We start from the raw sequence: 11,306 nt of genomic DNA, 5'->3' as shown, positions 1-11,306 counted from the left end.
GGGCGCCCGCGAGAGTCAGGGCTCGGGCGCGGGGCCGAGGGGGGGCTGGGGGGCCCGGCGTCCTCGGAGCCCATCTGTCGGCCGCGCGCCCGGCGGGCCGGTCACCAGCTGCTGGCGTCTTCGTAGCGGCCAGATGAGCCGGCTCAGCGAGGGCACCACAGCCCGGCCGCCAAGCGGACGAGCCGAGCCCTGGCCCCCACCACGCACCCCACACGGGCCCCCAGGACCAAGAGCGACCTGGGAGGAACCAGATGGAGGCGAGGGAGCACGGGATTGCCTGACTGCAGTCAGGAAGACTGAGGCCTGAGAGGAGAGACCCCTGCCCAAGGCCAAGGCCAATCCACTTAGGACCCCTTACCCACCACACTGGGGGGGGGGCAGCATTTTCTTACAGAAGAGGGAAGGAACCGAGTACCCGGAGGACCCTCCGTGGGGTGCTGAGGGGTGGGGTGGATCTTAAGGGCTGAGCGCAGACTGACCGACAGAGCGCGGACCGGCGCCTGGTCATTTATAAGAAGTTTATTTAGACGTTTAAAAAAGAGAGCTGGAGGGGCTTGGCTGCCCCCGACGGAAGCTGAAGGTTGGGGCTGGGAGTCAGGGTGGGGAGGCAACCCCCCTTGGCCCTTTCCTGCCCCCGCATCTGAAAGGGGGGAGACCACAGACTCACTGATGCACGGACACGGTCATGGGCTCATGGGTCACAAATAAATAACTTCATATACACTTTGCACACTGTATGTACACTCCAGGGCCCTGCCGGGCGCGGAGGGGCTGTGCGCTCCGCACACCCTCTGGCCATCGGGGTGTGGGGCAGGGCTTGGTGTAGAGACGGAGCCTGTTGGGGAGTGGAGAGAGTGCAGCGTGGGGGGGGGGGCGCCCCCACCTGCTGCCGGGGAGGGGCAAGGGGTCACGCGGGGTGCTGGGTGGGGGACCTATGTACATCCGGCGGGTGGCAGTGGCTCCCTGATGGAGTGGCCGGGAGAAAGGACGCCGAGGAGGGTTAGGAAAACTCAGTTCTGGGTCGGGGCCTCGGTAGACTTGGCATTTGGCCCTTTGGGGGAGGCATTGGGCTGGGACGCCAGGGAGGACCCAACTGGGGGGGGGGGGCAGACAGGGGCGTTGAAACCCCGCGCCCCGGGACGAGCGGGCGGAAGGGCCGGGCGCGGACCCCCGGGGTGGGGGGCGCCACTTCACCGAGGCTGCGCGGCGCGCGGGAGGACGCCGGCCAGCGGGGGCAGCGGCGGGGGCGGCTCGCTGGCGCCCTGGAGTCCGTGGATGAGGATGCGGGGCACCAGAGGTCTCTGCAGGGCGGGCGGCGGCGCGCTGGGCCCCCGGTACAGGTACAGCGCGGCGCCGGGATCCAGGTTGGAAACCAGACTCTGCGGGTAGAAATAAGGCGACGGGAACATCCTCTGGAGCGCCGAGTAATTGCCTGCCTCCGCCAGCAGCTCCAGCCCGACGGCCGTCTGTCTCTTCCATTTAGTCCTAGAGACCGAAATAAATGCGCACGGCCGGTCAGGGCTGCGGTGCCCAGGGAGTGCTTGGCCCTGAGTGCCGGTGGCGGAGAGGCCCAAAGGGATCATGCTAATGTGTGAATACAATAGGGGAATGCCAGAATCTGGGATCGAGATTTTTGCATTAAGTTTTCGTAAGCCTTCCCCAACTATTTAGCCCCCTTTTACAGATAAGAAAACTGAGGGCCTGGGCCGGTTTTCAGACGGCCTGGAAAGTGGTAGCACCTGGCCAGGCTGTCTCAAGTCCCCCCCCCCAAGACTGAGGGGGGACCTCTAAACTCGCCAGGCTGTGTCAGGGCATCTCTGTATCTCTGTCCCCCAGGAGCCTTAGGAAGAAAGGCGCTGGGGCCTCCGGCCACCTTTGGACAGTATTGGAGCGGTTGATTCTTCCAGCCTCACCACCCTCCTGTCAGAAGTCAGAAGTAAGCCGACTGGGCACTCCAGCTGCTGCGCCCAGACAGGCCAAGCGGGCTGGAGGCAGCGGCCAGCCAACAAGGAGCTCTGGACACACACACTCGGGGTCTCATTGCTGCGCCCCGTGTTCTGTGAGACCTGGGGCTTGTCACCACCCAATGTCGGGAGGCCCCTGGGTTTCGGGAAGGAGCCGTCAGCTGTGTCCAGGACCTCGGGGGTCCACCTGGCTAGTGAGACTGAAGCAGTCTGTGGCCCTCCCACCCCGATGTGGGCTCAACAACAATCTTGAATTATTCATCATAATCATAATTGTGTAATTACTGTAACGGCCCTTAATTATTGATGCCTCGGGCAGTAATCGGTATTTATTATTAATGGGACTATGTGTTCTGAGGCTTGTTTATGGAAAGCAGTGTTCTGGCCTCCGCTAAGTGTGCTGCATGTTTGCAAGTCTGAGTTGTGTGGAGGTGAGTGTGTGGGTGAGCTCTGTACATGTATCTGGCTGTGGATGTGGTGGTGTGTGTGGTAGGGATGAGGATTTGGAGACAGCAGGTCTATGACCAGTGGCTAATACCCTTTCCCCCAAGGAACTGGGGCAGGATGCAGCCCCTCCTCTGCCCCTGAACTGAACTGGGGCAGAGGCCAGAAAAGCTGGGGGGGGGGGTATAGATATTATAGTGGTTGTGCAAAGAGACTCTCATGCTTGAGGCTCTAAAGTCCCAGGTTCTGTCTCCCGGCACCACCATTAGTCAGAGCTGAGCAGTGTGCTCTGTCAGAGAGAGAGGGAGACTTAAGACTTAGAGAGCTGGCCTTGGCAGGGCTCCATTACCTCCCACCATGGGGGTGGGCAGCCCCCAAGACCAAGGCTAGGGCTAGATTTGGGGCAGGCAGTGGCTGGGTGGCCAGTGGCACATGTGTATTGGAAGAGTCTGTCTGAGTATAGGCCTCAGTTTCCCCTACTGTTCTAGAATGGGAAAGCACAGGGGCCCTTCCCTAGCACCAGGTCACTGGGTCCTGGTCCCCTGGAGGGGCTGCAGAGAGAGAAAGGAGGCAGCAGCAGCCAGTTCTCACCTGCGGTTCTGGTACCAGGTCTTGACCTGGGTGTCCGTGAGGTTGAGCGAGGCGGCGAGCTCCATACGGTCCTGCACGCTCAGGTACTTCTGCCGCTCGAAGCTGCGCTCCAGCTGCGCCAGCTGATGGTCGGTAAAGGCCGTCCGTGCCTTGCGTGGTTTTTTCAGGCGCACTGGGGGACTGTCCCGCGAGCTGGAGATTTCGCGGTCACCCTCCTCCTTCACTGTGGAGACAGCAGCGTCAGTGCCCCAGCTCCCACCACCCACCAGCGCCCTCCCTCCCCAGCCACCCCGGCCAGGTAACCAGTGCGGCAGTCTCTCTGCAGCACTCAGGCACGCGATAGCCCTGGTCTAGCAGCTCAGACCCAGGGACCCCAGACCTAGGACTTGAAGCCTGGTGAAAGGTTGACACCTCCAGGAGGAGGAGGAAAAACCAAACAACAAAAAAAGAAAAAAAGGAAGGAAGGAAGGAAGGAAGGAAGGAAGGAAGGAAGGAAGGAAGGAAAATAACTCAATCCACTTTCTGTCCACCGTACCCCTGCGCCCGCCCGAGGTCCCTGAAGGGATGAATAAACTCAGCGACTGGGCCACAATGGCCTGTCTGTCGGGGCGGTCTGGAGCCCAGAGGCCGTAGAATGCATTGGGGAAAAGGTGACTGTGCAGGAGTAGGCATCCATGCATCACAATCTGTGCCCCTCCCTCCCCCCCCCCCCCCCCCCGCGCCTCTGCCAGCCAGAGTCTGCCTGGAAAAGGTGTAGGCTGAGGGTCGGAGTCTGGGGAGAACCCCCCCCTGCATAGGACAAAAACCTGTTAATTGTCCAGAAGAACAAAGGATTGTCCGCAATCCCACCTGACCCCAAATGGATGCACATTGATAATGAGGGTTTCCTTCATTCTCAAACTCTCACCACACTGTGTGCTTTGCAAGGGACGCCAGTGAAGGTGAATGGCCAGGGCTGTACCTGAGAACCAGCTGCACTTGCGAAAACAGCAAAGCCTCCTGGTTGCTGGCACCACCACATTAGCCAGTGATTCCCGGTTAATACAATTCCTGCTGCCATGTCTCACACTGGCGCGCCAGTCGCTGGTCTCAGTCTTTTGATTGGGACATGCAGGTACTCACCCCACCCCTTCTGAGGCCCAAGGATGGACCAGACAAGGGTGGTCTCTGTTTTCTTTTTCGTTTGGGGTTGATTACACCAAAAGGAAACAATATCATCTTCAAAAAGAGACCCTTGATCGAACAAACTCAGTGATCTCCTTTCCTCTCTCCCCTAAAGCAACGATAACACCAAAGAGACCAACTTCCCCCCCCCCCATTGGTGGGACAGTCTGGTTTCCCACGACTCCCTTCTTCCTTTTCTTTATGGTGAGTTTCATTGTGTGTGGCTTGCAGTGGGAGGGCTCAGCTGACTAAGTTGATTTCTCTGTGTAGGAAACAATAATCCAGTTAATTGAATCACTTGGAGTGAGACTTTTCAACCCAAAAGGCAGTGGTTCTTGTCAGAGAGGGTGGTGAGCACTGGGTACTAAGAGGCAGCTGAGCGAGCAGAGCTTGGGAGCAGTGGGCTTCAGGTGCCTTCTTTCCACCTCCTCCAGACCATTTCGGGTACCAGCCTCTCCCGGCTCCTGCCCTCCTTGGCTCCCACCACACTGAGTTGTGACCCGCTCAGAAGATGGGAAGGTGTTATGGTGGGGGAGGAGAGACCTAGTTTTTCCTCATTTCTCAGGGAATGTTTAAATCAGTGTGAGAAGGCAATTATCCAAATGCCAAACTTCGTGTGGCAGAATCTTTACTTAAAAAAAAAACTATTTATTCAGGCTATTTATCAACATTTCTCACTTCTCAGAGTTGATGTCTGAAGTTTGTGTTGGTGGAAGGAATGAGTTAGTGGTGTTAGAAAAATATATTGTTTACTGGGATGGTTTTTTCCCCCTTCTATCCCCTGTCTACTGTAGGCTGGAGCCTTTAGATGATCCTACCACTCAAACTCAGCTTCCAGAACATACTCAGAAAATTGTCTCTCAATGCCCCATCAGCCATTCCTGCTTGGAGCAAAAGCCCAGGTTTGGTTTCACTATTAATGTCTGATGTTCACTGTAGCAGGGAAGCCTGAGTGGGGACTGCCTGACTTCAGAGCCCTAGTTTTCAGTTTGAAATGCTATGCTTGGTGCTGTGTTTGACGTTAGAAAGTCTAACTGAGACTGACTTTCCTTCATACCCTCTTGGGAAGAAATGATTCAGTGTGGAAGATGGGTGGGGAGTTAAACTGAGATAGTGCCCACTTCAAGGGGGCTGGCTTTTCTATCTTTCCTAACTCAGACCCTGAGAAAGATGTCTTCACACCTGAAACCACCCCAGTCATTGTCTTAGCAAATGTTCATGTTCATGTCACTCCCAGTCTTTGAAGGTACAAAGGCAGCAACCCCCAGGGGTAGGGGGCCTCCCAACATCCTAGGCTCCAAACCTATTTAAGCAAAATGTGCCTTGCTGCCCGCCATCACTCCCTGATCAGATATCATCCAGGACAGGGAAAGAAAACTGATATTGCAATTATCTTAAGTGAAACCTCACTTCAAAAATACTACCTAGGGGCAAAGAAATTAAAGGAGACAAGAGCTGAACTTTTACCACCACAAGCACCAGCCACTGGCAAGCACTGTTGGAGACTGTTGTCCTTTACTCTAACCACCAAGTTGGGTGTGTTGTTGAGAATTATAAATAATAGGAAATGACTCTAGCTTCTCTCCAGACTGTACAAACTTTATACCTTTTACTAAATAATTAAAGAAATGATATTATAAGTACATATTGCCTTATCTCCCTCTCTGTCTCCTCATACTCTTCTTTCTTCAGGGCAAGTTTTCTTAGCCTTTCTTAACAGGCCCCAAGGGGAGGAGCAAGGGTAGTGGGCTTTACAAGCCTCTGGACCTCTTTCCTGGGCACTGTAGTCAGACTTTCCCAATCTCTAGACACTACTGGTTCAGTGTGACTAAAGGAGGTTTGGCTATTTGTAAGGAGAAATAGAGGGGAATTAGCTGGGTTTCAGCTTGAGGTAGGATATATGGACAAATGAATTCCTCTCTGGAAGGACAGTGGCAAAAGAAACCTCCCTAAAAATTGGAGTGAAGACTTGATAAAAATAATAACTAGGATGTGCTGGACTCCCAAGACAATAAAGAAGTTGTCTTCATAGGGAAGTTTCATGAAAAATGGTTTGGGGGAGTTAATGATAAAATGAAACAAGCCCTGGGGTCTTACTTTCTGCTGGATGGGGACAGGGCTCTTTCCATCTGAAATCCTGATTCTCCTTCCCTCTGAGTCTTCTGACTTCTTCCTTGAGAGAATTTTGCACCTCTGACCCTGCTAATGAGCTAAGACAAGGTAGTACTTGGGGACAAGAAACAAAATCAAGGATCTCTCTCTCTTTCCTTCCTTTCTTCCTTCCCCTTTTCCTTTTAATCTTCAAGCTTAGTCCCCTGGTTATGCTCTCAGCACCCTGATTAAGATAAACAAGAAAGGAAGAACCTAAGAAAAGATTCATGGAGGTACAAAGACTGAGTGGAGGGTTAGAAATATAAGGGACACAGGGCTGGTGACGCAGACAATTCCAGGTGCTACACATAGCCTTGAGTTTATTGCTAAATGCACAGAAAGTCAAAGTCAGCAATGACTGGGTGGGTCATCCCTCCCTTGACCAGGCCTCAGAATCTGCTTCCCAGCCAGCCACCAGCTGCTATCTCTTCTTTGAAGTGGCATTTCTTTTGCATGATATGAGCCCAACATGAGAGGAAACCCAGTTCCTCTTGCTGTCTGAAAATCAGATTAAAGGGTGGAATATTCTGACTGTTCTCAGGGCTCTAGCAAAACAAACAAAAAAAAATTTTTTTTTTAACTCTTGGAAAAGAGCATAGAGTAGAACCCTGGTGAGAGTGAGTCTTCTGAACCTTCTGCAAGATCTTCTCCTGGAGGGCCATATGGCCTCAGGGGAGCCTGCTCTTGTTCACTAGCACCCCTAATTATGATCGTCCCAGGCCAAGTTTTTGAAAGTTTACTTCGCATTTTGGAAAACCTTTCTTCAGGCACACAGTCTCCCTCTCCCCAACTCACTCTCTCTGCTGGACTCTTTGTACTCAAAGTCATAGCCACAGGGCTGGCAGAAAGGTCTGGACAAGGCTGACTCAGCCTCGGCCTTAGGGAAACTCTAAGTGAGTGTTTGAATCTCCCTGTACACGTGCATTCAAGTTTTAATGTTGGTTTTTGGAAATACAAACCCCCCACCCTAAGTTTCCATTCCGTTTCTTACCTTTATACTCAGAGTCTGATGAGGCATTGCTGCCACTTTTGTCCAGCTTGTCTCTAAAGTCCTCGGCGGCCTTGGTTGCAAGCCGGCAGCCCGACTCAGGTGCCGCTGGCTGACTGCTGCTAGAGTAGGGTGCGCAGGCTGCCAGTGGTTTGCAGTCAGCAAGGATGTCCCTGATCAGAAAGGAGGAGGTCACCGTGCGAGACTGAGCTGGGGCCGAGAGTTGCCCAGGCTGTAGGTGGGAGTCCAAACCTGGGCCTGATGCCCCGCCAGGCCTCGGGGCTCCAGTCTCCAGAGAGTCCCTTCCTGGTGAGGCCGGTGAAGAGCAGTCGCTGCTGCTTTCTGAACGTGGACTCAGCTCCAGGGGCGAACGGCAGTCCCCAAGCAAGGGGTCCCCCTTGGGAAGGGCGGGGCTGCTCGCTTGGTGGGAGAGAATGGAGTCGATCCCAAAGCCATTGGAGCCTTCCATAGCCAAGCTGCGACCTGTCCTCCCCAATGCTCCCCACCCACCCCCAACCCCAGCCGCCACTGCCCCTGCCCCTAGCTGCGGGCTGGCATGGGGATGACGGGCAGGGAGCCTGCGGGCACCTTGGACGGAGTTCAGCCTTGGGGGAGCCCAGGAGCTCTGGGCCAACCTCCTCTGCGCATTAGATCCAAAAGGGCTCAGCGCGTCTTCTGCAGCATCGCGCCGAGCCGCGGAGCCGAGGGGGGGTGGGAGTGGGTGGGGGGATGGTGGGAGTGTCGAGGAGAAATGAGAGGGAGGGTGTGCCAAGTTAGGGAGAGCAAAGGGGGAGACGGACGGCCTGAGCGCGCCTTTGGCACAGAAGAAATGAAAGATGTAGGAATCTAAATAAAGAGCGGCTTTTTAGGGAAAAAAAAAATCAAACTGCACGCTTCCTCCAGACGAACGGTGACGGAGGGCAGCGGGGTCAGCCCCGAGTCTCACTTTGGCATGGAGGGACGAGCGCACCTGGCGGCGTCAGCACCGCGGAGAGCAGCGGCGACGGCCCGGAGCGCATGGCGCACCTGCCGGGGTAGCTGGGTCTGCGCGCCCGCCGCGCCCGACCCGTCAGCACCGTGGACAGCGCCGCCGGCTCTGTGGCTACAGCTCTCCGAGTCCTCCGCGCGCGCCTCCGCCTCCCCCCTTCCTCTAAAAAACGAACTTGTGTCACTTTTAGTTTGGGGCTGCGTTTTTGTTGTTGTTGTTGTTTGTTTCTTTTTTTTTTTCGTCGTCGTCGTCGTTGTTGTTGTGTGTGTGTGTGTGTGTTTTAAGTGGACTCGCCCACGTGTCCCGGGAGTGTTGACGCTGATTGGCTCCAGCCGATTTGGGGGGTGATGTCACGGCTCCGCAAGCCGCTGCCCGATTCCCTTTCAGTTTGATTAAAAGAGACACTGAATTAATTACAGCACAGACCCAACTGTTTACCGGCGATTTCCACACGGTTTGCTTTCATTAGGCCGGTGATGAGGCTCCTAATGAGGGTGATTAGCCGAGGGGGGTACAGGCTGGCGGGGAGGGGTCCGGAGCCCGGATGCCTGCCGGTGGGTTGGGATGTCAGCTTTTACAAGTTTCCTCGAACCTTTTCCCACAATTGTCAGAATTATTCGCCTGCGGGGCTGTCGTTGATCCGTTTCCTCCAGCATCAGAAAAGGGGCTAAACCCAGTGGAGAGAGAAATGTGTACACGAGCGCTTTCTTGGTGTGGGCCACAAATGCTGATATAAGTTCCACTGTCGTTGGATTCTAGATGTTCTCCGAGTAGGACAATTCGCAGCCCTCTCTGCTCTCTTTGGACCCTGCGAGTCTGGGGCTGGGAGGAAGCGGCGTGGTGTTTGCCTTGCGAGGAGGTCAGACCCATCCATTCACCCGGGGGCGAGCGTGAGGACTCAGGGAGATAATTTCTGAGGCGTTGGGGTGCACCCCCACACCGGGGAGGCTGCGGGGACAAAGGCGGCAATGACCCCTGGCTCCCAGAGAGCCCCTTCCAGGTCGTGTGTCCCTGGCGGGGGTGGACCGGCCAGCTCCTCCGTAGACATCCAGACAAAGATTTTTCAGATAAGTGGCCATGGAGAACAGGAGCTTGGAAGAGCTTCCGAGTGCGAATGTAGACACCTGCAAACGGGATCTTGTTCCCCGCAGAACGGATCCCGCTCGGGGCAGTGTTTCTGAGACAGCACTGGAGTTAAACACAAATGTGGTTGTTTTCGTTGGCAATGAGGAGCCCTCGAGCGCCCTGCCTCCGCCGAGGTGCTCTAGTTTAGTGGTTCTCCGGAGGTGGCCTGGGAGCTGGGGGCCGGGCCGGAGGCGGCAGGCGGATAGAAGCGCTTGCGGAGCCCAGTCCTCCCTGTCCGCAGTGTCCGAGGCTTCGAGGGCCTAGGCGGGGAGGGGGGGCGCTCCCGCACAGGGGCCCCTCTGCCCGCCACAGGCCCCTAGCCCAGGCCTTCCCGACTCGGCCTGCACGGTCCACAGTGACCACCCCGGAAAACATCGTCAGCCCTGTTTGGGGCTGGGCAGCGGCAGCGGGAGGCACTCGCAACCAGCAGCCCGCAGCCCGCGCACCGGCCCTGGGGAGGCAGCCCCGCGCGGCCGGGTGGAACCCAGATTCGCCCTCCCCGGGCCAGCTCGGTCTCCGCAGCCCGTGCCCCCGCTCCCCCCTGCGCCCGCCGGCAGATTGGAAGCGGCCCCGCAGTCGGACTGGCCGGGTGCGAGGGCGGGCGGCTCCCCCGGGACGGCGGGCCGGGCTCGGCTGCAAGCTGTCGGGGAGGCAGGAGGGTGGGCGTCGCGGGGCCGCGGGCCTACAGCTCCCGCCCTGAATCGGCCGCGGCTGCTGTGAGAGCCTCCCGCCGCGGGCCGAACTGACCGAGACTTGTTTCCTGTTTGGTGGACGGGAAAGGGGCTTCGGTGGAGGACCCAGGCCAGTGGTCCTTTCTGGACAGCCTCAAGCTCAAGCCTGGCGCCTGCTGCGAGCGCTTCTGGGCTCCCCGCTTCCCCTTCCATTCTCTCTCCCGCTTCTCCCGGGCCTGTCTCTAGAGGAAGCTCATCTTCTCTGGGACACATAGCGCCCCAAGTTGGATCAGGGGCCTGTTGGAGGGTGACTGCGGGTCCAAGCTGCTGAATTTGGGTCTTGCCTTGCTCTGCCTATGGGTGCCAGCAGCCACTGCCCTGGGCCGACCTGCTCAGGCAGCTCCTGGACCGTTTATAGGACGTCCGGGTCTTAGGCGGTGGTGGTGAGGGGTGAGGGTGGGGGTTGAGCCCCAGACACAGAGAAATCGAAGTTTCCTGGGGTGATCGCTGGGTACAGAACTGGAGGAGGTGTGTGTGGGGGGAGAGATAACAGCAAACCTCTCTCGGACCCCAAGGCGCTCTCGTAGCTTTGTCCCCTCTCCTTAGAGCCCCGGGAATATTAACAGGATGTTGGCAGTGTGCTCCCATTCCTGTGCATTGACTCCAGTTCATGCTAATATAAAACATGCTGGGCAGTGTATTTATTTCATTTGGGGTGTACTCTATCTAGAATTTGGTCCTTTCTTACTGATATGGGCTTATTCCTCTTGTGGGGCTTCCAGTTCTACCAGGATGCTTCCCCTTTCTCTTTTTCCTCATCTTCCTCCTTCTTAGTCTGTTTTCAGCCTCAAATGTTTGTGAGGGCTCACCCGGGCTTTTGTTTAACTGGGAAGAAGCCTGGGAATTGAGATTTTACTGGGGGTGGGGGTGGGGGAGCCCTGGATAGTGTGGTTAGTTCTGGAGAGGGATAAAGACTTTGAAGTTTTAGTAAAGCTTAACTTCTTAGGGCTTCTTTCCCATTGCAAGAAACCCAGCTCTCTCCCCTCCTCGCCCCTGTCCTTCCATCAGGAGAAAGCTGGGCCTTGGGGGAAGGAAAGTGTGATCAGGGCCACTCAGTCTTTTTTCTTTCTCCTCCCCTCTCCTCCCCTTCCCTTCCTTTCCCTTCCCTTCCCTTCCAGGTCCTTCCCTTCCCATTCCTTTCTGTATTTGATAGAGACAAA

General features: G+C 56.2%; 1 protein-coding gene across 1 annotated transcript; it reads right to left on the bottom strand.

Moving 5' to 3' along the window:
- Positions 1 to 504: 504 nt before the first annotated feature.
- Positions 505 to 7,960, bottom strand: BARHL1 (BarH like homeobox 1). The gene is made up of 3 exons (XM_007527878.2): positions 7,306 to 7,960; positions 3,000 to 3,222; positions 505 to 1,485 (listed from the first exon to the last, which is right to left on the bottom strand). Exons 1-3 carry the CDS (start codon positions 7,769 to 7,771, stop codon positions 1,191 to 1,193), a joined length of 984 nt encoding a protein of 327 aa, XP_007527940.1. The 5' UTR covers positions 7,772 to 7,960; the 3' UTR covers positions 505 to 1,190.
- Positions 7,961 to 11,306: the final 3,346 nt, after the last annotated feature.

This window comes from Erinaceus europaeus, chromosome 10 (assembly GCF_950295315.1).
Source record: "Erinaceus europaeus chromosome 10, mEriEur2.1, whole genome shotgun sequence".
NCBI classification, from domain to species: Eukaryota; Metazoa; Chordata; class Mammalia; order Eulipotyphla; family Erinaceidae; genus Erinaceus; species Erinaceus europaeus.
This window is presented reverse-complemented; position numbering and strand designations above follow the sequence as displayed.

Excerpts from the sequence above, each read along its gene's own strand:
- BARHL1 (XM_007527878.2), bottom strand. The coding sequence starts at position 7,771 with ATGGAAGGCTCCAATGGCTTTGGGATCGACTCCATTCTCTCCCACCAA. Across the intron at positions 3,223-7,305 it reads ATCAGACTCTGAGTATAAAG|TGAAGGAGGAGGGTGACCGC; the intron begins GTAAGAAACGGA and ends CTGTCTCCACAG. Across the intron at positions 1,486-2,999 it reads ACCTGGTACCAGAACCGCAG|GACTAAATGGAAGAGACAGA; the intron begins GTGAGAACTGGC and ends TTCGGTCTCTAG.